Consider the following 27,185-nt stretch of genomic DNA (forward strand, 5'->3'; position numbering starts at 1 on the left):
TCTTACTTACTGTCATAATTTAGATTTACATTTTTTTTGCTTTATTTTTGTATTTTTTCTTGGCAGCCAGATCATTTACAGAAGACCTATACCAATACGCCTGCTTTGATAACTAAGTGAATACATGATGCAGTATAATAACAATTGTAATCTAAAACAAATAAACATCATAACAATCATTTTTAAATCTCTCACTCATAATGACTTGTTCATTTTATTTTGTAGGTTTAACCGGAAGTGTGTGTTCCTCGTGCCGGGTACAGCTTCACGGTGGGGTCGGAGCGGGACTCCGGAGTCCGGATAACACAGCTGACAGTTGGTAGAACTGGGCTAGGTTAGTTGTCTGAACACTTTCACACTGTAGTTCATTTATCGATCGTCCTATATTCCCAGTTCAACACTCCGAGAGGGCAGATTCTTTATGAATCTAACAAAGAGACTCTGCCGTCACCATGCTGAACACATCCACACTTTGCCTTTGTTTGTTGACTGTGTTGGGAACTGTTTTCTTGGGAACTTGCTCATCGGAGGCTAACCTTAAAGGTTTCGGTAAGTAACGTTACCTACCTCACCCTACTCCGACATTTTGCTTTCATTTCGTGTGTCCTTTTTCTTAATTGAAAAGCCGTTTCTGCCTCTCAGTTTTTCGGCTCTGCATGATATTTTAAGTTCGTCCACAGAAGCGCGACAATGAGTCCGAGGACAATAGCGTCAAACCTGCCGCAGCCACACGGCACACACAAAACACAGCATTTAGTTCAGGACTTAATTAGAAGTTTGAATTTGTTCCCATCCCCCAGTTAGTTTTAAGCTTGGTTATATTTTTGACAGGTCAAGCAAATTGCATACTCATCCCTCCCTCCCCATAGTAGCTCTGTGGGAGTCATGTGTAGTCTATCATGTCGGCTGAGATACAGTTTACAGTGTGTCTTTATGCTCCACGTTGAGCTGTTATAAACCATATTCACCCAGGTTATTATATGGCTCTATTTACGGTTAATTGTTTTATTGATTCAAGTGACTTTGGATTACCCAAGCAATCGATGTTTTTCATTTAAGTTTTTACGCGTCGTATAATAATATATCTGATATAAATATACAGAGAGGGTGTATGTGGCGCAACTGTAAAGCTTCCTTTTGCTTTTGTTTCATCTGAACTGCTCACTGCATGTTTAAATGTGAGATAAAACAGATTTAATGAAAAACAACTACACCTAAATATGTAGGTTATCTATATATTACATTCCAAATTGGAATTGACCTTAACACATGACCTTCAAGTGTGAGTTTTTAATATAGTGCCCATATGTTTAAGTCAATTATTTCCACTGTTTTACATTTAGTTAAATCCTCAGATTGATGGGCAGTTTCTCCATAGAGTTTACTTTGTTGACAAACGCATCATTGTCAACCTGCAGACATTTCCTTAGGGTGGCTCTAACATGTATTTTATTTTATGATGTCCACCAACTTCTATTACAAATAATCTTTATAATCTCTTTGGCAAGACAATCTCTTCCCAATTTAAAGGAAGTAAAAGACAATAATGGGAAATAAGAAAATTGCCATTAGTTGTGTGGTCTCCCCTCTTTACTGCTAAATGTTCTAAAATCCTCCTAAAATAAATTATTTCAATATACTTAATTGTAGCTGCTGTAAGTATTTAGAGTTTTTTTGAATTTGTATTATGGATCTCAGTATGTGATTGAGTCCTGATGGCCTTACACGATCACAATAATGCACCGATCACTATAGACTTGAAAACCAATACTCTCTGCATCTTCATGGTAACAAAATCTGTCTGATTTCAAACTGTAATGTTCTCAATTTCTTTCCCATCACCGCAGACGAGGATGCTTTCTCCATCCAGCACTCAGACGACTGTCTGGACACAGTTGATTTGACACAATTGAGTATTGCCTCCTGCGACCCACAGAGCAAGTCCCAGCGCTGGAAGTGGGGTTCAGGTCATCGGCTGTTCCACTTAGACTCGTCCCTCTGCTTAGCGTTCAACGTGAGCTCCAAGTCGCTGTACCTGGCCGACTGTGGCTCCACCATCCTGCTGTGGTGGCGCTGCCTGGATGGGGCTGTTCACACTGTTTATCAGATGGGCCTGGCGGTCAGCGGCGGGATAGTGGTAGCCAAACGGGACGCTAATGACAGTTGGGTAAGGGGAGGATCCCAGGACAACATCTGCCAGAAGCCGTACCGTGGTGAGTGCTGGTTATTTTGTCCCATCTGAGAGAGAAGATGCTTACAGACTATAGATCTGCCTAAGTGCTTCTTGCTTTCCATAATGGAGCTCTGACTGAGTTATCATCTGAGAGGTGAAAGATGTGTTGAAGGCACTTTGTGTTGAATGTGAATCTCCATTACATTTGATCAGAATCCACTTCCTCATATGAACCTTGTGATATGTTACAGCTTTTACTGACTGGTTGAGCTTTTACTGACTGGTTGAGTCACATCAAACAGGCTCTTGTGCATTTTAATTAGCGTTCCTGTCAATTTGTACTACTTTATGCTCGGTAACAAGAATTTGACACACCCATTGTATGTCAACACCCATTGTGTGTCAAATTCTAGTTTAAGGAACATGAATTCTTCTGAAACCGAAGTGAATCTGTGTTGTTTGAATTTTTGGGGAATTTCTTTTGCAGTGCTTTATGATATAACTATACAGAGGGTGTATGTGGCACAACTGTAAAGCTTCCTTTTGCTTTTGTTTCATCTGAACTGCTCACTGCATGTTTTAAATGTGAGATAAAACAGATTTAATGAAAACAACTACACCTAAATATGTAGGTTATCTGTATATTACATTCCAAATGATCATACAGGTAACGTTTGAGGGGTAATCATTTTATATTTTTGAAAACTGCATATTTTTACTATCAATGGTAGTTAACTGACTTTGATAGAATTGCTGAATTTTAAGTGACAGCTATAATAATATAAAAATAATTGCATCTTTATATTGCTAATTCTTTGTCAATAAATATAGTTTTTTGTTAAAATATTAAAGCTGATGTCTGTATCAAGAACTGAAAAAAACTCACTCATTGAAAATATCACTTACAGTATTTAGATGTACACTAATTTCCGAGGACCCAGAATATGAGTATGATTATAAGTGGCGCATGCTCTTTATAACTAAACCTTAATACTGTAAGGGAAATGGACTAGCATTGACGATGCATGAAAGAGACGGTTCTCATTTCCTATTATTAGAACTCTGTGTGTGTGCAACAAGACACAAAGCTTCCCCTTAACACACTGTCCTGACATGTTTTAGTTTTTTCTTAGAAATTACACCCATACCAGAGAGGCTAGAAACTAGTGGTTGACTTTGCTCCCCTCTCTCTCTGTGCAGTTGTCCACACCACCGATGGGAACTCTGCCGGCTCTCCCTGTGTCTTCCCCTTCAGACACAACGGCAGCTGGCATCACGGCTGCCTCCCAGATGCAGATTCCCCCGGACTGTCCTGGTGTGCAACCTCACCGGACTATGACCTCCAAAAAAAGAGGGGACACTGTCTAATACCTGGCATGTTTTTTATATATATTTCACAATTGTTGGCCTTTTTACTAGACATTGACTACAGAGAAAGTCAACAGTACTTAGATCTTCACATTGACACCCTCACTGTCTCTTTGACCCTGCAGAGACGGGTTGCCAGACCTTGTTTGCCGGACCGGAAGGGGATTCCTGCTATGAGTTTGTTTCCAGTGTGGCAGTGAGCTGGCATGAGGCTCTGGATTCATGTCGCAGTCAAGGAGCTGATCTGCTCAGTGTGTCTGAGCCCAATGACCTCCACTCCAAGACCAGTAAGAGTGATGCGCTGCTCAGTGCTTCTTCTTCTTCACCGTCATCATCTTTTCTTTGTCCACTTACAAGCTGAACAAATTCAGAAACTCAAAATAGTCAAAGCAATTGGCTCGTAATGAAACGCTCTGATATGAGAGGAATGCTTCCCCACAGATTTTGTAAAAATTATAAAAAATAACCTCCAAGCTGTCTGGGCTACAAACTACCTTACTACGCTTGGTGGTTTAAAAAATAAAAATAAATCCTATCTTATATATATCTACTGGCCTCGATCTGTCGAAGATGAGACATTATATTTATGGTTTCATTGATATTGTTTCATTTTGAAGGCAACCCCTCCACCATCTGTTTGTCTATTTTAGGAAACAAAACAGAAAGAGTCAAATAGATCTACATATTTTTTATTCAAACAAAACAGGTTCAAGATTAGCAATGATATGAGTTATAAAATGTATTGTTATTATTGCTAAATATCAAATTATCTCAGTGAATAGTCTTTCATTACAGTATTTCTTTACAGTACATCATGTTTTCCAAATATAAGGTTAAATCTCTTTACCCACGTGTTTGTGTGACTTGAGTTTTCTTTTATCTTTTGTCTTCTGTTCACTGTCTCACTCATCCGCTGAGAACAATTTAGATCGGTTGAATGTTTTAACCAGTGTTGTAGGCTGAAGGATACATTTGAATCATTAGTCATGTAGACTGTACTAGCTGTTTCTTTTGTTTAAGATCATCCAACATATCTCATGTTCTTAAGATAAAGCCCTTAACTGTTTAGAGAGCAGCATCAGTTGGAAGCAGCATGCTCCATTTCCATTTTGCTGTTGACTTGTTTCAGGAAGTTGAAAACTACCTGAAAGTTAAACCACAGCCAAACTAGTTCCCTTTATCAGGCTGTCTATTCTGAAGCTACATTTAACTCTGTGCAACCCAAGTTTATTGAAACATCCATCAACAAGTGTCAGTTTTATGTTCTTGTTTGGCTTGTTAGCTGTATGTACTTTTCTCCTCAACAATCATCAGACCGCATGATCTTCATGATTCATTTTGTCGAAGTAGACTAATCATTGTTTATGTAAAAATGTCTTTCCCTTTGTGCTGTGTGGTTGCATTGTGCAGTTTTGGAAGGCCTCGACAGAATGCCTGAGAGGATGTGGATCGGCCTGCACCAGTTAGACACGTCTCACGGCTGGCAGTGGTCCGATGGTTCCCCTCTCTCCACCCTGCGCTGGGAAACAGGTGAAGCTGGAAATGTCTATTTTTTTCTCTAAATAAATTGCATGTAACCACAGCGATCTAAGATGTACAAAATGAATAAAGAACGGATATAAAGGTCAACAGTCCTGCAAACAAGAACAGATCCTCTGAGCAAGGCCTCCTAAGCGTGCCCCGAACCAAGCTAAAGACTAAGGGTGACCGTGCCTTTGAGGCGGTGGCCCCAAGGCTTTGGAACAAACTCCCCCAGATAATAAAAACCTCGGCCTCAATAGAGATTTTTAAGGGGCAGTTAAAGACCCACCTTTTCCGACAGGCCTTTGGGTCGTCGGAGGAGGTGAGTTAGTGTCTTTTTTTTATTGGTGTTTTGTCGTATGTTTTATCCTATGTATTACCTGCTGCTGTTTTATACCTTTTATTCTACATTTTATAGTTGTACTGTGAATTGTGTCCTGTGTACTGTACTGTAAAGCACTTTGTACATCCGTGTTGAGAAGGGTGCTATATAAATAAAGTTTTACTTACTTAGATGTAGCAACTTAACTTGTGGATATTACACCCTGCATCGTGTTGTGATGTGCTGCTGCCGATGTCCTTCTATAAACTGGGACTTGGTGTCAGTCAGAGAAACAAAGGGGCCTGTGTTGTAAAGCAGCTCGTTGTGCCTGTTTTTTGGGCGCAGTGTGGCATTGGGATTGTTACTGTTGCTGAATAACTCATTAATAGTACTGAATGGAAGGCTTTATAAGGCCCTCTAGCTATTGTAATATGTTAGTGTTTTCTTGTCAAAGGGAAGATGTTGTTCTTACACTGCAGTGTGAACCTGAAGGCTACGGTAGCCAGCTGGTCTTCTGCTGATACGAGCTCATTGTGGTTGAAACGTGTCAGTTTCTCAACAAGCAGCACTGTGTGTCACCGTTATTGTGACATTTAGTCTTTTTTAATTCCACATCTCTTTGTGAAACACTTTTGTTTAAAAAAGCAAGATACCCAGATGTAAATGCAAGTCCTGGGATTTTATTTGTATTCATTGTGTGTGTGACTGTGTTTTCACAGGAATGCCGTACCTCCCCATCTTTCGTGAGTATGACTGCGGAGTCCTGAACTCTAAACAGAACTACGAATCTGAGTCGTGCAACCAACAACTACCATACATCTGCAAGAAGAGTTTCAACGCCTCTGGACCGGAAACCACAGGTGAGTAAGCTGCCACCCGCACTCTCTGTCTCTTCTGAATCATATAAGTATTATTAGGAGTCTACAATCATGCTAGTTGCTCTTTAAGGCTGTAAATGCATGCTGATAATGCTAATGTTGATATGTTAGGCAGATGTTATGTTCAAGTGCAGCTGATGTCATTATGTCTGTTTTTTCCTCGCAATCTGTCCAATAGTTCAATACAAATGTGATTCAAAGCCATAAAATGTCAACTTCATGAACCATCCAATAGTTATTTGAGTATTATACTGTCCAATACAACAGGGCCACTGTGTCAGATGCAGATGTTCCATGCAGCTTGTAGCTATAATTCATCCAACATCACCAAAGTGGGTTTGTCCCCACATTCCCTGGAAGGTTAAGGGCAAAATTGATATGAATACTTTAGGAAATGCTGTTGTTTTGCTTCTCCTTTTTATTTTGTAATTATATCAGTATATCAGGTGCAAAAAGCCTTCTGTATTTTTGCTCACTTTATATAGTGTCAGTGCTGCATTTTCTCTCTTTTAAATTCCATTATATGTGCCTGTGACCGCATTTTTGCAATAGCTCTGTGACTCTTTTGTCTCCTTTGATCCAAATTTGTGATTTCTGGAGACAACATCGACCTGACTTCCCCTAACAGCCTCTATCTGTCTCGCTCCCTCTCTACAGGCTCTTTTGATTACAGTGAAACAGAGTGTGCAGAAGGTTGGGTCCCGTGGAATGGCTGGTGTTACAAGTTATTAAAGGATAACCCTCAGAACTTTGCCGATGCCCAGATGCACTGCAACCACACAGAGGGGGGAGGCTCTCTGGCCAGCTTTCACTCAATTGACAGCAAAGAGATGATCAGCACTAATTTCAACGCAGGTACATTTAAACAAAATTCTCTATGGCTGGCTTTACACCCACGGCCCTATCAGAAACGCAGAAACGTCGCTATCAGAAGCAATGCCCGACGTGTTTTGGAAGTAATATGGTCTTTATTTACATTAGCAAGCATCGCTAACACTCAGAGCTGACGCTGTACTGGAGAAAGTTTGTGTAAAAATTATGCGGGTTTACTCGCCTTGTGGTAAACCCGTGAAAGTAAAAGCATTTGAGCTCCATACTGTTCCAGAAATAATCCTTGATGTGGATTTGAACATGATTTTAGCTTTTTTTCAATTATGGACCCAGAATCAGCACTTTAGTAACAGGGCTGAAATAGAGGGGTATGAGGCATGGCTAGAATGGGTGATCTGTTTGGTATTTTGAGCAAAACACTTCATATACATGTTTTTTTATATATCCGAGACCTATAATACATGCCTAAAAGTAGTATAATAGGAGACCTTTAATGTTGCTATGTTTGCATCAGGTGGCCAGATGTTGGATGTGTGGATCGGTCTGGTCGGGGCCGGCATGAACCACACTGTGTTCAAGTGGATTGACCTGGCCCCCGTCACATTCACATACTGGGACCAGAACCAACCAATCCAGCCCACTGTGGATACCAGCTGTGTCTTCTACTCTGGACAGGTGTGTGTGTGTGTGTGTGTGTGTGTGTGTGTGTGTGTGTGTGTGTGTGTGTGTGTGTGTGTGTGTGTGTGTGTGTGTGTGTGTGTGTGTGTGTGTGTGTGTGTGTGTGTGTGTGTGTGTGTGGTGTGTGTGTGTGTGTGTGTGTGTGTGTGTGTGTGTGTGTGTGTGTGTGTGTGTGTGTGTGTGTGTGTGTGTGTGTGTGTGTGTGTGTGTGTGTGTGTGTGTGTGTGTGTGTGTGTGTGTGTGTGTGGCAGGCTTCTTGTGTCGGGCCAGTGCCTCTTGGGGCTTGTCTTCTTAAGATGTGCTGTGCAAGTTTGTTTGTATAACGCCTGCAACATGAAATGAGTGTCCACAGGCTCATGGTTGGCGGGTCGGGGACTGCACACAGAGGCTACCTTTTATGTGTCAGAAGAAAGGGAAGTTCAACGAATCAGCGAAACAGGCCGGATGTCCTGAGGATGTGAGTATTGTCTAAATCAGTGATTCTCAAATGGGGCTACGCGGACCCCTATGGGTACGTTGGTGTACTGCAGGGTATGTAGTTCCCATCAGCAAAAACACGTGGGTTTGCTATCCTGGCTCCAAAATGGTGGAATGAGCCCCCCATTGAAATCAGGACAGCAGATAGCTTACACACCTTCCGGCGCAGACTGATTGCCTTCTATTTTTTCTCTTGTTTTGTAAAGATATAGAAATAATATTGTTATCTTGGCCACGATAATGCTTTGAGGAAAATCTGATATCTGGACAGCCCTAATTCATATCCATGATGTTTGCAAGTGATATCTTTACTTCCACACATGAACATCTTGCAATTTAGGTGCAAATAATAATGAAGTCATGGCTAAAGAATGGTGTGGCCATCCAACAGTTTATTTTAAGGATTACTTGCTGTCATTATGATATGACAAATGGTCTGTTTTTGAGTTATAAAGAGGCTATAGATAAATCTTGGCTGTATCAGCAGCTATTGCCTGAACGTAAAGAATGTGTTAAAGCGAAAACAAAACTATCATGGTTGACTATTGATCTTAATTATTACAGTCCCACCACCAGGACTGGATGTGAATAAGAACTTGTACTTTGCATGAAAATGTCGTGCTTGTAAATTAAATGTAGCTGAAGTCTTATTCCTGTCACCTGTCCCCAGGGTTGGAGTCGACACGGAAACTCCTGTTATCAAGTGAACACCAAACAGGTGTCTTTCAAAGATCGCTGCAACGTCACTATAAACAACAGGTAAGAGTTCAGCTGGTAACTCTACTGCCTGATCAAAAATATCTTTATTTCCAGTATTCTCATGTTTGTCTTCTCTTTCCAGGTTTGAGCAGGCCTTTATCAGCCGTCTACTTGGAGAGCACATCACCAAGGGTCCTCCGTTTTTCTGGATTGGGCTGCAGGACATTAAGAACTCAGGAGAGTACCAGTGGATGGGTCAGAACGGGTCCTCGGGGGTCGTCACATACACCAACTGGGGCTGGTTCGAACCAGGTTAGTAAAACTCGCTTATGCTTCTCTTGGTACATACTACATACATAGCACAAGACTGGAGGACAAGCCCTGGTTTAACAGAATAATGTTTCTTTTATTTATTCAACAGAATGTATTAATTGAAACTTAAAGGGTTTAGACTTTAACACCAGCACTTACAATAGTTTGGCTTAGTTGAAGCAAATATTCCTGCATTATTCTTGTTGTTCTGAGTTTTTATTTTGTTTATTGCACTTATTGTAAATCACATTGGATAAAAGCGTCAGCTACATTTAAATGTTTAATCAACAGAGGCATTTTCCATCTGCCTGCCCCCTCTCTCACCTTGACATTACACACAGAAGCTTTCCTCCATATTATCCTGCATATAGACATAATATTACTAAGTGTCGCTTTTGAGAGTCACATCAAATGTAACTTCTCACATTAGTGATTGCTTAGTGAATCAAGTTGAAAACAAAGCAGATAAAGAGTTAATTCTGGGTGTGTGAGACTCATGGCTAATGATATTATTATGGGCTGCATTTCAATTCGGAGCTCTCAAAAATATGGAGGTTCAGATTTACTCATACAATAAAAACCTTTTATCATTCTCTTTTTCACGTGCAGTATATTAACTGTAGGCATGTGAATGACGCTCGTGAACTGTCAACAGGAGGGCGGGGGGAGCCTCGCTGTGGGGAAGCAGTGTGTGGACCTGTCAGCGCAACTTACATGATGCAGAATTTAACAAACACATTTAAATAATGGGTTTAAACATAATAAGCATAATAATAAGGACGATCGTCCGTTCTGTGATTATCCAGGACACACGTGTTATGATATTAGGATCATGCAGAGTGAGATGAGATCGCTGTCCCTTAGAGAGAGAGAGAGAGAGATGTGTGTGGTAGAGCGACAGTGAGCGAGCGTGTGTATGTTTCTGGAAGTGAAACGAGGAAGCAGAAAAACAGAGGTCTGTGATGTATTTTGTGAAACAGAAGAACAGCTAAATAAATGCAACGGCCTCCCAAGAAGAGCTCGCCTCTCTCCAGTCATTGAAGCTAAAGTGGGTTATTGAACCTGAAGCTTGTTGCTTCTGCCCTCCTCGACTACGGTCTGGGAGCCGACAGGAAGGTTCAACACACAGACAGCCAGTCCGCCCCTTTGTAGCATATTATTTCGATGAGAGATGAGCAGATCGCCACTGGGCTTTCAACTAAATACACAGCCACGCAAAAACTGCGGCATTTGTACAGCTCCTTGTGGGTACTGCAATTTGTGAAGTGCTTTCCTCCGTGGTGAAACGATCAGCACTGCACCATGGAGGGAAGCGGCAGAAAGTCACCTGGAGATAAAGAGAGCGGGGCTGCGATGCGTGCATGGCTTCCTTCTGCAGGTAACGGGGGGACGCGCTCTGGCGGCGGTCTCGTTCAGGATCCGAAAATAAAATTTAAATATTTTGCACCCTTATTCCTAGTGTGCCACTGGTTACGGTGCAGCGTGCCAATGGTGGCACGCGTGCCAGGGGTTGCTGACCCCTGCTCTAAAGGTTAACTTGCATCAGGACAACAGGCCCACAATTGAATGAGCTAAAATATGCATTATTTAGAAATCTTAATCTAGCAGTCAAGTGCTTTGATGGTATATTTTCAAAAAGACATGCAATTCATATGGTCAGGAATGAACTATATTAGCAATACTAATACTATACTCACTTGATTTAACTTTCTGTGTAATTCAGATCAGCATGGAGGCTGTGCAGTGATTTCAACTGAAAAACCGCTGGGCAAGTGGAGGTCGATGAACTGTACCAACTTTAAAGCCGGCAGCATCTGTAGAAGAGACCTCAGTCCTCCTCCAGCACCAGAACCAGAGCCAGAACCAAACCCCAATGCAACGTGTGCTAATGGATGGGTCTCCACACGAAACAGCAAACACTGCTACAAGGTGTGTGTACTGTCACAGTTCATGTGTGTTCACGCAAACATTTTATGCATCAATATCTGTTTAAAGATTTGCTGATGTGCAAAAAAAGGTTGTGTTAAGCCTTGTGATAAAATCCCTCAAGTGATGTAATTTGAGTCAGTGTTGTTTTAAAATGTACAAAGTAAGTAATCCTGCTCCTGTCTCTGCTCAAGGCTAGCAGCTCGAGGCAACATTAGCTGCTACTAGCACAATTCACCTTGGGGTTGCCTTGTGGGTAATGTCGTCAGCAGGTTATGACAAGACAGAAGAAGACTATATTTCTGACTCTAATGTTTCTAAATCTATTATCATGTGTTCATTGGGAACAGATTGTTGTATTCAGTTTACCATAAAGTCGTATATAAAGTACATTTTGAGTATGTTCTGCTTTTTCATTGGACAAATCACAACAATTATCCGTCTTGTGTTTTTCCCATGGTTTTCTTATCGTAAACATTGTAACTACACTCTAAATCACACGAGCGGATCGTTGAATTGGCTTTTTTTACAATCCGGTCTGTCACTTTACTGGCATTGTTTTAGCAGCTGTTGTAAATATTTGTTTCACCTTGTCAGGTGTTTCATGAGGAGAGGCTGAGCAGGAAGTGCTCCTGGGAGGAGGCTCACAGGTTCTGTGAGGCCCTGGGAGCCCACCTGCCCAGCTTCACAAACAACAACGAGATGAGGGCCCTGCACAGCATCATGAGGGACAGCATCAGGTATACACATACTCCTGGTTTCAAGCACTATTAGCATTTATTTTTCCTTGTTTGTTTTTGGACTGTTGTGACATAAACACATACAAAGTCATTGTTGCCTTAATTTGGCTTCAACTTTTATACACACTTCATGAAAAAAAAAAAACTGGAAAAGGACATCCCTACCAGTGACTTAAGTTACCAGTAAGAGAATAATAATAATAATAATAATAATAATAATAATAATACACTGTATTTGTAATAATACACTGTATTTGTAAGTGCTTTACAGAAAACATAACAACAATATTAAAATAAATACAGAACAAGATAAAACATCAACAGTGATCCGAATGAAATTCCTGTGAATTGAAGCTGACAAGAAATACAAATGTTAAAATTAAATAAAAATGTAAATTAAAAGCAAAACAGAAAAAATACAGTAAAACATGGACAATGATACTAGTGAGAATTGAAAGTTAACCCAAATTAAAAGCCATATTAAAAAGATAGGTTTTTAATTTGCTTTGAACCATTTCAAGGGAGTTGGCTGTTCTAAGATCCACGGGTAAGATGAATGCTAAACATGCGGTGTGTCTTCATAAGCGCATACCGCAGAGCTAAACCTCCTCTCATTGTTGGCATAAACATTCGACACTTCACTTGACCCGTGAGTCAACAGCTGTGTCTCAAAATAAAATGCCAACATCCCTTTTAAAAATGTTAGTGCTCTAAAGGATGTTTTATTACCTTGCGTGTTGTGAATAATAATTGGTTTTCTCTGGTGTTGCAGTGATAATAGGTACTTCTGGGTTGGCCTGAACAGGAGGAACCCGAATGATCGCTCCTGGCAGTGGAGCGACGGCAAGCCTGTGAGTGTAAACCCAACCCTGAACGCCTCCCTTTTCTTTTCTTTTTACATTTTATGGCATACAAACGGGAAAGAAAAAGCTAAGACAAGCCTAGAAAAATAAATAATGTAAATGTGGTCAATGAGTCACTTTGGTATCATTTGTAGAGTTGAAGAGAAGCAGCCAAGCAGGGGAGTTCCAGGCATCCAGTCTGTTTCTGTTTCTTTTTTGTATCGTCCTGTCAGATCAGTTTGTGTCAATATGTTTAGCCTTTAAAAACTTTAAGAGAATATTATCATATGATATATTTACAATATTATATTGTTGGTATGTCAAACAAATACATTCTGTGCTGGATTAAACAACTTTCAAGAGTCATAGTGTATAATGTTGGAGCTCAAACTGCACATTTGTTAATCTTAACATTGCTGATTTACATTTATATTCATTGCACTGTATGAATGTTTTCACAACAGGTATCTATGGATGTTTTACAACGAGATTTCCATGAGGATGATGCATACAGTCGGGACTGCACTGCATTCAAGGTGGGCTGCAAAGATGTTTACTGGTAAAAGGAGACTTTCAAGAGGACGTATTATGAAAAACATATTTTCACTTCTCCACCCACGACTTATGTTTTTCTTATCTTATCTTTTTGCATGTGTTTTGTTATGGTATAGTAATATCTGAGGCCTGTACTACGAAGCTGGTTCAACCTAACCTGGATATGTTTGAGTTAGCCGGTTGGCCTAATCCAAAACATACGCGCTCTCGCTAAACTGTACTACGACGCGGGTTATCAAGTGGATCGCTCAAGCCAGCCGTGTCCTATCTAGTTAGGTGCGTGTTTACATAAAAGGGGTGGTATTTGGAGCATTCGACCAATCACAGACATGGAGAAGCGTACTGACAGCGCAGCGTCATACTTCCTGAATGAAAAGTCAACTATAATATTAGACATATGAAGAAGTTAAACTTTAAACATCCATGACTTAAACACTTTATCCAGGATCAAAGCCACATAGCTGCACCTGCAAGGTGAATACAGCTGGGAACAGAAAAAGTGTTTGAATGCGTACATTAACAGGTTTATGATATCACGGCCCCGTCTAAGACACGATCTGACTTTAATTACATTTGTCTCGAGTGTTTCGTCAACTTTATGTGTTGCTTAAAATAATACTTCTGCATACAGTATGTGACACTGTGAGTGTTGCACGGCCAGATACGGCTCAGCTGACTCAGATCAGGAGATATATGATACATTATGAAGTGATATGCCGCGGACTGTACTTAATGTACTCTGATCCGGTTACTTGTTGTGGCCGATATTTAAGTAAGCTTTCTTAACGCTAATGTTATAACAGTCAGATTGCTCTGAAGATGGAGGTGATATTCTATTAATGTTCACGTTCACACAGTCGGTGATTTTTGCCGGCCGTCTTTCCTGCGACGGCAGTTTTTCTGTATTTCCTTTCTCCTGTAATATGACTTGATCGCTTTAAACTCCGCACACTGAGCTCTGATTGGTCAGCAGGCGGTGCTTTCACTGAGTTGAGCTCTTAGCCTGCAACCTAACCTGGTCCCGACCAGGTTAGCCGCTAAGCATAAGTTACCATGGAGATCTAGCCTGCTAAAAAGAGAACCAGCTTCGGATGACCGGAAAGCCGGAGTTTGCGCAGATATTGCGTTGCAGAAATATTGTTTATTTGTTTTAGGTCTTACAATGCCTTGTTTCAGTTAGTGATTGTGTTGTCAGAAGGAAAGACACTCTCTTCTCAAACTATCACTGAAGTCCAGGAAAAAACAAGATGTGCCATGTCACAGATATGAAACGGCTTTTGTTGTATATTTCCTTCTTGATAATGTGTGCAAACAATCTGTGTGTTCATCAGACATCGAAGAGCAGCTTGAAGCACCTCATTGTGTACCTGATGCACGACTTATCTCCCATACCCTACTTTGCCACGCCGTTTCACTGTGACGCCAGGCTGGAGTGGGTCTGCCAAATACCCCGCGGTAAGAATACACATATAATAAGCACCTCAGTGTGCACAAAGCAAAGGCTGTTGTTTGTGAAGGCACCTCTCATCAAGGCTGCTTAACAAGAGGGATGTGTAATGTCACTAGAATTCTGTGGTCCAAACTGTATTTGACTTATTTATACAGGTTTATAAATCACAATAACAAAGTTTAAGAAAGCGATTTCTCCACATGGAACTCGAAGAACGTTTACGGTTACATTCTTCCTCTAACTCAGTCTTTGTTAATGCTTGGACAGGAAAGACACCAAAGACCCCGAGCTGGTACAATCCAGGTAATGACCAAATCTTTATAGATTCTGTGTTGAGAGTATGAAATTATATCATCCTTGCATTTCTGTGTGTATGATGATGTTTATTGTCACGGTCTAAGATATGTCCTTGTTTTGAGGCATGTCTTTTGTGCTTTTCAGACGGACACCATGAGACATCTATCTTCATAGATGGAGCAGAGTTCTGGTTTGTAAAGGAGCCTAAGCTAACTTTTGACGAGGCACAGCTCTTTTGCAATGGCAATGGCAGTAACCTGGCTATACCAAGCAGCTCATCTGCTGTTGAAAAGATCCGGAAGCACATAAGCGAAGTAAGTTTTCAAATGTTTTCTCATTTCTAACTGTGGCTTTTGTACTGATACTATGACAACTGTCAGGCACTAACCCTAAACCTAATCAACTGCAGACACCTAGCATAAGCTAACCCTAAAACTGTGGTTTAAGTGGTCTCCAGGTGATGTTTTGATATTTATTGTATAGTTACAAGAATGTACCCTCTTCTTCTGCCTCCTAGCTAACCTCTTAAAAAAATACTAATTTCTTAAAAGCGTTGTTAAATTAATTTCACATCTCGGCCTCAGCTGCATAAATGTTGATGTTTTTATTCTGTCTTTTGTGAGTCCCCCATCTAAATGGAAGTGCAATACTAAATCACTGGAGGGCTCCCAAATACGTTTCTGACACATACTTGAACTTCGGACAAGCAGCAAAATATTTGTTGAATACCATATGTTATATTGATGACATTATTTACTTTTAGTGAAAAAAGGTCGCTAGTAAAGCTTGTGTGTTTTCAACAGTTGTCAAGTTCTGCAAAAGAAAGCTGGTGGGTCGATTTGGAAGACCCTGGATGGATACTGTCGTAAGCCAGCATAGTCACACTATCATACAGTAATCTGTTATTGTACAAGCACAATAAAAAGAGAATATCTGCACACATCACTGTGTGTATGTGATGAAATGTCATGTTGATGCTAACTGATACTCTGTGTGTTCTAGGCAACCCTTTCACTTTTATCATAAAGCCTTCCTGGGCAGATGCTCCTACATGAGTTCTGAATCCTTATTTCAAAGTGAGTCATCATCATAGTGTTTCTAGACAGCTTTGGACGAGAAGTTGTATTTTATTATTTTTTAATATATTGTAACGTAAGAAAGCTAATTCTAACTCACTCAAACTTCCATCAGTTAAAATAATCTTACATATTGGTCACAGCTACTTTTGCCTTAGTTTTATAATACTGCTTATCAGACATTTCGGGAGTCATTGTTTGGTTTTAGTATCACACAGCTTTGGGAGTCAAGGATATGCTTTAAACATAAGAGCAGGCAAATGTACAAATTCTTTGTTATCTTGATCAGTATGAAACTTTAATAAAAACTTGATTGAGTCAACATAAAACCAGAAACAAAGCTCCCAGCAGGTCTAATCCCTAAAATAACATAACCAGAAATCCTATTCTCCCCAATTAGTTTCTTACCATGACAGAAAGGTTCCTATGTGAAAACATAAATTAAAGTTCTATATTTCATGTTATTAAGACATTTCTAATATTTGAAAACACATTTTTAGGGCCATTACATTTGGATTTATTTTGACTGCTCTTTTGTTAGGAGTAACATGTAAAAACAAGGTATTGGTAGGTTACTGGGATAACAACTATGACATGAGAAATTGCTAAATAATTAAATATTTCTGTAATTGTATAGTATAAGAGTATCATTAAGTACACGATTGTATCTGAATGGAATCCTTCAGAGAGCTCTGATGCACATACCTTGTTTGATTGATAACTGACATGCCCACAGACTCTTTTACTAACGTACACATTGACTGTCCTGTTTACCTGCAGGCCGCGAGCTCAGCTGCAGTCAGCGGTTTTCTTTTGTGTGCGAGAGACAGAACATCACGTCAGTGGAGATAAACCCTCTGGAGCCTCGGCCTGAAGGACAGCCCTGCGGAAATCAATCTCAGCTGTTCAGAAATAAGGTCTGATCCTTGAACACATTTGATATCTACATTTTAGTAAGTGCATGACGTTAAAAAATAAAAAAGCTAACAAGAGATTAGGGCTAGGAGAATTTATTTCAAACTAAAATCAGCCTGGACACTCTTTCAACATAGACTGATAATTGTGAGTTTACATAAAAAAAGGCTGAAAACAGACCATTTGTATAGTGTGTCAAATCATGTGCAGTTAAATAGAAGTTTCAATATCTAATATTTAACACTCCACTCATTTGTCACTCGGGTTGTTTGCAAATTAAGAATAATATCTTAGCAAGATGAATCCACATTAAAACAAAAATGTGCTTGGCATGTGCCCGCTCTATATCTCTTTGTTAATTTTATTCAACCTCCATTTAAGTCTCTTGAGATACATTATCTCTGTGACAAGTAAAAACAGGGTCATTGAATAGCATGTTGTCCAATGACAAAGTCATCTGAATCTAATAATGTCTTGTAGTGCTACACTGTGATGTCAAGCCTGAAGCCTGTGTCGTTCGGATATGCCAATGAGGACTGCCAGTCGGTGAAGGGAACCCTGGTGACTATATCAGACCAGGTGGAGCAAGGTGAGGACCTTTAGTTGTGCTTCTGTTTAATCACCAAGACAACCATACATGCCTGTCAGATGATGATTATTACCGTGATCCTTATGTGTGGTTAAGGTCAAAGCTTGTTGTATAAGACATGTAGCCAAAATGCATCCTGTACTGAACACAAGGCATTGTTGTACTAAATGTGTTCCTTTTAGACTTCATCACCACCCTTTTGCCAAGTTTGAGAAACATGGCAAGGACATGGATTGGTCTGAAAATCAAACATGACGACCCAGAGTGGGCGGACCAGTCCCCAGTTCACTACATCAACTTTAACCCCCTGCTCCTGGGCATGCACAGGTCTATAAAAGTCAACGTGAGTTCCCCTTAACTGCAGAATCAAATATGAATTTAACAAATCTAATTTCACAGGTCATTGGGGGGAAATATTGTATGTTTATAAAAAAGTGGTATAAAGCCTCCAGGGGGAGGTGTACAACATCTGATATAATTAAAGTGATGTGTGTTAGGCCGAAGGAAACATTTGGAATTGAAAAATATGTGGATGTTCAGTTACAATCAAGTGAGGTTACCAAACGGCTGAAGCCTGTTCTTTACGGATAGCATTGGCCAGTGGTATCACAAGAAAAAAGCCTTTAACACGTTTAAATTCACAATTCTCTGTTTTTTTCTTGACAGAGATGGGACAAAGAGAGTATGGAGTTGTGTGTGTTTATGATCAACAACCCAAACTCGGCCATGCTCGGTACCTGGGACTATTCTTCCTGCACAGATTATCAAAATCTGGCATTTTGTCAGCACTATGCAGGTACACCCCCGCTTCAAACACTTACAGTAATGCTACCTTTGTAACCAAAAAGTCACAGTGGCATGCTAAGGTCCCTCTTAAGATTTGTTCTTGATTATCGTTTTATTAAGGGCTGTAAATAAAACATGGCTTAAACAACTTAAAGGGTGTTAAAGGGCCTACCATTGCATGTCATTCTCTTCATGTCCTGCCCTCCATTTTCTTTCATAAAAAAAAAGCTTTTGGAGCAACATATTTCACTGGCACAATTCACATGACATGATGAATTTTGAACACAAAGGCTTACTCATTTCAGATAAAATGGAGGGGCCCCACGTCTCAACAGAGCCCTTCCACGTCAATAACCACACCTTCCTGCTGCTCGCACAAAATCTCACCTGGTTTGAGGCCTTGGAGCAGTGCGGAAAACACAAAATGGACCTGGCCAGTGTGGCCGACACCTTGTTGCAGGCCACCCTCACTGTGCATGTGAGCCGTGCACAAACACCCATGTGGATCGGCCTCTTCAGTGAAGACGTGAGTGTGCCAACGAAGGGCTGCCGTAAATACAACAACCATTACAGCATTAGACTGAAATCGTACTTCTTTTGTTTTTAGGATGGAATCCACTACCGCTGGACGGACCACAGCCACACCGTGTTCAGTCGCTGGTCCTCTGATGTCACCAGCGGCTCGTGTGTCTACCTCGACACCGATGGCTTCTGGAAAGCCACCCAGTGTGAGGAGATGCTAGGAGGCGCGATCTGCCACAAACCGCATGGTGAGAGAAGATCTGACAAACAGAAATGCCCTGTGTTTCTCACCATGGCAGCTAATTCCTTCTAGTGGTGGCGTACCAACATTTAGAGGTTATGCTGTAGCGTTGCCAGTTCTAGCTCTAGTTTTATGGCAAATGGTTTTATAACCCTGCTATGGAGTCCTCTGTGGTAACAGGATGCAAAGTCTGTTGTAAAAGAACATTTAAAACATAGAAAATAAAGCCATAGGCTATTCGGTCTGATGGCGAAACAAAGCACAAGCAACATTTGGCCGTTATTGTGGAAAGAGTTGTGGAGTTTTAGGATAATAGAGGCTTTTAATATGAAACTATGGAACATCAAGGGGTTTTCTGTTAAAAAAGAAAGGATACTGATTTTATGTAGGAATTATCTTTCTTTTTTTTCAAATCCCTTTTTGTCACCATTGTTATATTTTGTATTTAATCTTTCTTAAGTTTGATAACATATGATGGTTAGTAGACTTCATAATTCTTCATAATAAATGTTCTTCTTCATGTACACCATTTTCTGTTTAGTCTTGTGGTTTCACAGGTTTCCTCTCCAGTTCAAAGCTCTTCCTTCCCTTGTTGGCATGCATCGTTATTCTTGCAAGTTCAATCATTTGAAACTATCTTAAACGTATGTATTACAGAAGAGATCATCACCACACCAGAGGATGTCGCTGTGAAGTGCCCCCATAAGATTAATGGTCCCAACTGGATCCCCTTCAATAACAACTGCTACTCCTTCCAGCTGGTCGCCACCAGATGGGACCAGTTTAACCAGGGACAGATCGAGGAAACCTGCAAAAAACTTCGTAAGAATTTCAAACAACATCGGGCATGCGCTGTTATTTGGAGATCTGTTGGGAGAAACGTTTCTATAGCAGATGATGCATTTATGTTCCAGATGCAGATGCAGACATCGTAACCATTCGAAATGCAGAGGAGAACGAGTTCATTAAGCAGCAACTCATACCCTTTAGAAACTTGGTCCAGTTTGTTTGGCTGGGGATGTTCAAAGATGAAAATGGTAGGTCATTTCTGCACATTTGTCTTTTTTCTCTGTTGCTTTTAAGGCTGCAAAAAGTTTGTTACGTTACAGAAGAAGACAATTCTTCTCTAATACAGATCTCAAAAACCTAAGCTAGATGGTATCGGCTGACACCAGAGAGAGATATGTTTTGTCTTTTGTATCAAATTCCTTGCGTGTGTTCGCAAGCTGAGACTGACATCATCACTCACGGAGCTCGTTGACGTTTTTATGGATGCTGTGAAGTTCTGCTCTAGCCTTCTGCTGGGTGGCTTTGTTGTAGTACCGATGCACAATACTTATATGAAATGTATCTTAGTGTAACTGAAGTGGCAATAATTGACAGATGGCAGGTTCTTTTTTCTTCATAAGGTTATGTTACAGGGTTTTGGTTGGCTTTTGAATAGGATTATTAGTCTCTCTTGTTTATTCATTATATCGACATTAATAGTGGCTTTTAATTTGTGAGTATTTATGTCACATTGCAAGGGTTAATAGTCATGTTTGGATACGCTCTAGATAACCAGATGAAGTGGTATGATGGCACCAATGTCCAATATTCCAACTGGGCCAACGGCAGACCAGAAGTAAAAGGACCGTTTATGGCCGGCCTCACGGTCGACAGCTACTGGATTCTCATCTCAAAGCAAAGATTATTCTCAGAGTTCAAACAGAGGAGCATCGTGACCTGCAAACTGGACAACGGTTGGTTTATAACACTTCAAATCATGATCTTTATTTCTCTGTCCAACTCTGTCGTCATGATCTTTCGTTTTTTAATCCTTCCCTCCCAAGAACCAAAACACGAGTACAACCAGTCATCCACCGACTTCCAACATTACGGCAACTTAACCTATCAGGTGCTGACCCTTAAGATGAGCTGGCACCAGGCTCTGGAGGAGTGTAGTGAGCGGGGGGGCCACCTGGCCAGTGTGCACGACCTCCAGCATAGCGCTCATGTGAAGCTCATCGCCAAGACAGACGGATTCCCGCTCTGGATCGGCCTATCGAACCAGGAAGTAAGAACATTACTGAACCCAAATATTCTCATAGCTTACACTGAGTACATCCCAAGTTTATCTCATTTGGATTTATCTCGCATGTTTTTGCGCAATATTTCATGGGATAACATTAGTGTCTCTTTCTCTGTGCAGGTTAGTGGATCAACCTTTGAGTGGTCCGATGGAACGAGATTTGACTACAAAGCCAGCATCTCTGACTCACTGGAGGCCCCCAGCTCAGACAAACAAGAGCCCAGCTGTGTTATGGTAACCCCTGCTGGGGCCTGGGTGAGGACCAGCTGCAGCACGGTGCTACAAGGAGCCATCTGCTACACCACCTCCATCACCACCACCTCCCAAAGTAAGACAGCAATAACTTTTACCACAAGAGCCACATTCTTATGTAGGAAAAGGGAAGTGACTGAGATGGTCTTATTTGGCCAATCGGCAAGTCATTCTTACGACTTCAATATGTTCATGATCTTCTATTTGAAATGTTTGTTTTGTTTGACTCTCCAAAGAAGTTTTTTTTGTTGGATTCTACAAAGACAGTTTTTTTTGCTCAAAGTTTAAACATCATGTTATCTGTTTACAATATTAGTGTGACATCAAAGAACAATGAAAAGAGATCTATGTTATTTTGTCCACGACTTGTTGCTGCTCCCTAAAACTAATGAAATATGAATATACCTGACTAGTTATCAGGGTTATTGCTATTATTGATATACAGCAGGTGAATGAATAAAGGTTTACTTGCATAGTCATGATCAAAATGTTAACAAACTTCAAACTAAGTTTTCAGAGGAACTTTCACATGAATTTTCCCAGTTGAAACTCTTTTCCCGACACTACATGAATGCAGAATTTGTGTTGAATGGTTTAGTCTACAGAAATCCTTCAGAGGAAAAAGCAATATTATGATATATTAAGGCTTTAAACATCTTCTTGTTTGTGTTATAGTGGCATTGAGCGTTGTTGTTTCTGTGTTATGAATCAGGAGCCAGACAGCTGTTTTCCCCGGTGGCCAATCACTGCCCTCAGAGCAACGGCATGTCCATGTGGGTGCAGCACCAGGACCACTGCTACGCCTTCCACATGAGCTTCTACAACTTCAGCGTGTACAGCATGCAGCAGGCACGGAGCATCTGCCAGAACCTGGGTGAGACGTTGTTCTGTGTATGAAGGGTCATAATCCGTATTCATCTGATCAACTGCAGTCCGCTTATTGATTTTAATTATTTTCACAGATGCTCAACTGCTGACCCTCAAAAGCAAAGAGGAGAAGGACTTTGTGTCGAAGCACGTGGTCGATGACCCCCTAATCACCAGCCGAGTGTGGCTCGACATGGAGCTCGATACTCAAGGTACACCCCAGCACTTTAAAGGGAATAAAGACAGTGACACATAAAATATAGTTTACAGGGCCATATCTCAATTCTGGTTATATGCTATTCAGAGTTCCCGTTAGCCGGTAATATGCTGAAGACCGGCAAATCTAAATCTCTCCGGTCAAAATGTCCGGTCAAAAATAATTTCCCCTTAGCAAAATACTGCATCAGTTGCGCCACTTATGTGACAGACAAAAGAGTATGTGACAGACAAGAATAGTCAATTCTAATGTCTAACACTTAATGTGGAGAAAGAGATGTCCTGTATGGGTTGATTGTGCGTTGATCTGTTGGTAATGCCTCTGGGTTTCGGTGGGCATGTAAATAAATGCATAATGCTGTACTATACTTTGTGGCCTCACCCGGTTGCATAGCGACACTTATTGTTTAGGTGTCTTTTAATAAGCAGGTAGTCATATCATTAGCTAGAACTAGCTGGATCTGATCGATATGGACATAAACGCGAGTGAAGTCTAATCTGACGGCAGAGAGAGATCAGCTGCTGCTGACGAGTTGACACGCAGCTCTGCATGATCACACGCAGCGGTGAGCGGAACAAAATTCAGGTTAGAATATCACACATAGCTATTTTAATGACCTCTCAAACTACCTAAACTAGTTATAGATATGTTTAGTTTTACTGTCGGGTCACTCATTACTGATCCTCGAGCTGCATGATACTGACGGGCTGTCAGGAGAGGGAGAGCGCTCCGTTTATTATTCCTGTGTTATTGTAAATTACTGAACACGTTTTTAATAGTTAATTAATCTAATATAATTAGTTTGTTTAATATCGAATCATATCAATTTGTTACAAAGCTCAATAAATAACAAAGAAGACCTTTGACCGGCACTTTTCTAATTTTGTCCGGAAGATTTAAACTTTAACGGACATTTTGACCACCAAATAATTATTCTATTGCCTATCATTTAGGTCGAGCTGGCATTATAGATAAGAAATCAGCATGTTGTGTTTTTGCTTTTTTGCATTGCTTACAAAAAATGGTCAACTGAAAACATTACTTACTTGGATTTTGAATGTTTAAGGTACTCAAATCTGAGTATTAAGAAACCTGTTAATTAATGTGGGAGTGAAAGCTGATTCCAATCCACTTTCAAATTATAATGTTGTATTGATTTAAAGAATGTAAACATCATCATAATCTTAAAGTACGCTGCTCCAAGTGGCAAAAAAATGAATGATGTTGTTTCAATTGATCCGTGTGATATCCGATGAGTCTAGTCAGATATTTCTCCTCAACATCACATAGAAACACATTATTTGGGACATTTGCGGTGCTAGTCCTTCTCCCTTCACGTCCCACCATCTTGCTTATTCCTCTCAGGTCAGCCTCTGTCCTGGCAGGACGGCTCAGCTCTGGATTACTCCAACTGGAAGTCTGAGGCTTTGGTTGCTGGGAAGAAGTCGGAGCCCCACTGTGCCGTCATGGTGGCAGGAGATGAAGGAATGTGGACCCGCGCCAGCTGCAACACGAGCTACAGTCGGGTTGTCTGCAAAACTCAAACAAGTAGGTATTGCGATTTTGGGAAATGCACTTATTTCCTCTCTTGCTAAGAGAAAGAAAGACGCTGTTCTCATATGTGTATGGTAATTATAAATGTGTGTGAAAATATATCCCGAGGCGGCAGCTCGTTAGCTTAACTTGGCACAAAGAAACAAGAGGAAAGTTAGCCAGGAGGTTGCTGATCCTGGCCAAGCAAAGGTACAAGGTACACAAAAAAGTCTCTGTGCTAAACTAACCTGTCTGCTCACTGAAGCTTCAGAATTACTTTAATATGAAGCTGACCAAGTATATTTTTTACATAAGTTAATTGACAGGCGTTGTTTTTCATGTATTTTACATATAAATATTTGTCCCCTAAATTCGGAAAGTTTCAGGAAAAAATATTCTCTCTTTTTGTCCTGATCCATCTACTCTACTGTATATAAAAACATCTCTGAATAGGAGCTGATCAGATTTTGGCCACTTTGTGATTGTGTTTGGGGTTGTGAAACCATTAGCCAATAACCAACCAAGGCGTGGCCAGCAGCAGCAGCAGCAGCAGCAGCAGGTCATTAGCATTTAAAGCTATAGATCCAGAATCAGCACTTTTGAAACAGGGGTTTATGGGATGCTACAATGCATGATCTGTTCGGTATTTCGAGCCAAACACTTCAGAGACATGTTTTGCATATGAGACCTTTAATTTATTGTTAAAAAATAGTATAATAGGGGCCTTAAAATTACTTACACTCGCACAGCGAGTCTAAACTCAAATAAAAGCTGCATGACCTGAATCATGACGGAAAGTGGAAACACAAAAACGTCTTGTTGAAAACTGATTGATGACTTATCAACTTCACTTTTGCGTCCTCAGAGTCCGGAGGCTCTCCTGTGGCGTTGGGTCTCTTCATCGTGGTCATCATCACTCTCGTTTTAGCCATCGGCTTCATCCTCTACAAGAAGAAAAGAGCCCACTTCTCTTCCACCGTCCGCTACAAGAGAACCTTTGATGAATCAGACAGCACCAGTATTATCACAGAAGCTGAATAAGTATCAGCCTCAGGGAGTGTTTATGTGCCTTGTGTGCATTTTAGTACTATTCAGCAAAAGCAGATGCAGCCTTTCCCTTTTTTAAGTTATTTATTTATCATGTTCAAGCCTGCAAACTTTCTCAAATGATGTCTAAAACTGTAAATATATTGTGAATATCTGCCAATTCAACTCTTTTCTGGGATACTCTAGATTGTGTTGATGAAGAGTGAAGCGTTATGAACATACTGGGGTTGTTCTCTGGTAAATGTTGATCATTGACATTAGTGCGATGTTTTTGTTTTTAAATTGTACAAAGATTAGGAGTTAAAATATGCAACCAGAAAAGACACTCCCATTCAGGCCCTATAACAGGGGTTACATTGCACTGATGTATAAGTGACTCCAAGCTATCAGTAACAGAACATAATGTACTGTATATACCATTACTCAATCTATTCCAATGTGGCTTTAGTTAATTAATACAATAATAGACTAAAAGGCCAATTCACCTATAATTATATTAGACCTGTTTTTCTTCCACTTGGAGTTGTATTTATATTGAGATAATTTTCGTTTAAATACTCACAATACGGCCCAGATCTGAATCGTTTGAGAGCTGGTTTTCTACAAAGGTATGCCCCATCCCATACCGATCTATGAGCAAAAAGGAAGAAACTAAAGACTGTAAAATGTAAATGTGTGATTATGTTTGATAAGAAACTTGGCTTTTGAGTTCTCTATATTGTTTAAGTTGTTTTACTAAGCTGCACTTCATTGGCCTGAGCAACATCTATCTTTTTCAAACCTCAGTAAATCAAGTTAAAACTATCTGGATTAAGAGCTTGCACTCTGGTCAAGAAACTATATTTGGTTTTTTATTGGATTGTGCCTTTTTAAATAAGTAAGAAAATGTATGATTGATGAAAATGTCACTCACTGTGCCTTTTTCATATCATAATTCAGAAGAGATGGGAGATATTAAGCCACTGGGTAGTTTTATTTTCTGTGTATACCTGATTCAGTTGTCTTATTAATACTTAACATTGTGTTTTTGTTGACAATACATAATGATTCAAGAGAAAGTTGTAGTCCTGCTGATCAGTTGTGTAAGTGTAGTCACTGGCTTGCCTAAAAATTACTCGGACATGTTTGTATAAAGTTTGTGTTGATTTAGATCTGACTCCCCTATGCACTTACTACTGAGCAAGAACGCACTTTAATATGTTCCTACTATGTTTAAGCACAATGAGGTTAAGGGTTTTAGAGACATTTAAATTGCACTGGTGTTTGCTGTGAATGCTTTGTAAATACGTTTTATAACTGAGAAAGAACCAAAGATTCTGAGTTGTTTGAATGTCAGAAGCCTGATCTTTATTTTTATTGTGTGGAACTGCGTCAATACGGCTTGTTAGACCCTTCATATCAAGTTGTAAACCAAATGTAAGTGGTTTTTTTTATTTTACTTATCACTCTTAAACAGGTCTATCAGCTCAATCAGGTACATTATCCTTCCAATAAAATTTCCTGTCACCAAATACTTGTTTGTTTCTATTTCGTTCATTATAATTAGTGTATGCAAAGATTTATTTTACTATACGGTTGCTATTTATCCATCATGACATGTACAAAAGTGATTGGAGTCACTGGGTAACAGAAGCTATTGAAAATGACGAGATGTTTCAATTAATGCCACCTTAAAGGTCCCATGTCATGCTTTTCCGGTTATTACCCGTCCCCTTGTGTGTTATGAAGGTTTGTATGCATGTAAACGGTCTACAGAGTCAAAAACCCTCAAAGTACGTGCCCTGTAAAACTCTAACACAGAAAATAACTCTCCAAAACGCCTCGTTGGAGATGTGAGATTTCTAATTTTCTTCCTGGGTATCGGAAGGTATACTAACGGCCCGTCCACACAGCGGCGTGCGCTGACGCTTGCCGGCGGGCGTGTCTGAAACTCGACCAACAACCAATCACATGAATCTCCCGCCCCTGACACACAAGCAGCGGTTTGATTGGCTAGAGCT

The 27,185-nt window shown here is 40.3% G+C and overlaps 1 protein-coding gene across 1 annotated transcript; it reads left to right on the forward strand.

Moving 5' to 3' along the window:
* The first annotated feature begins 279 nt into the window (after positions 1-279).
* ly75 (lymphocyte antigen 75) lies at positions 280-26,696 on the forward strand. The gene is made up of 35 exons (XM_034108448.2): positions 280-549; positions 1,848-2,213; positions 3,374-3,547; positions 3,667-3,828; positions 4,952-5,071; positions 6,104-6,244; positions 6,920-7,117; positions 7,608-7,768; positions 8,124-8,228; positions 8,919-9,007; positions 9,090-9,259; positions 10,983-11,188; positions 11,783-11,925; positions 12,698-12,776; positions 13,232-13,303; positions 14,654-14,777; positions 15,040-15,075; positions 15,214-15,383; positions 15,873-15,934; positions 16,072-16,145; positions 16,926-17,062; positions 17,541-17,649; positions 17,832-17,992; positions 18,316-18,445; positions 18,741-18,961; positions 19,043-19,205; positions 19,856-20,020; positions 20,113-20,235; positions 20,755-20,940; positions 21,031-21,254; positions 21,390-21,597; positions 22,234-22,395; positions 22,484-22,600; positions 23,971-24,153; positions 25,004-26,696. Exons 1-35 carry the CDS (start codon positions 453-455, stop codon positions 25,177-25,179), a joined length of 5,214 nt encoding a protein of 1,737 aa, XP_033964339.1. The 5' UTR covers positions 280-452; the 3' UTR covers positions 25,180-26,696.
* Positions 26,697-27,185: the final 489 nt, after the last annotated feature.

The sequence above is a fragment of the Pseudochaenichthys georgianus genome, chromosome 3 (assembly GCF_902827115.2).
Source record: "Pseudochaenichthys georgianus chromosome 3, fPseGeo1.2, whole genome shotgun sequence".
Classification (NCBI taxonomy): domain Eukaryota; kingdom Metazoa; phylum Chordata; class Actinopteri; order Perciformes; family Channichthyidae; genus Pseudochaenichthys; species Pseudochaenichthys georgianus.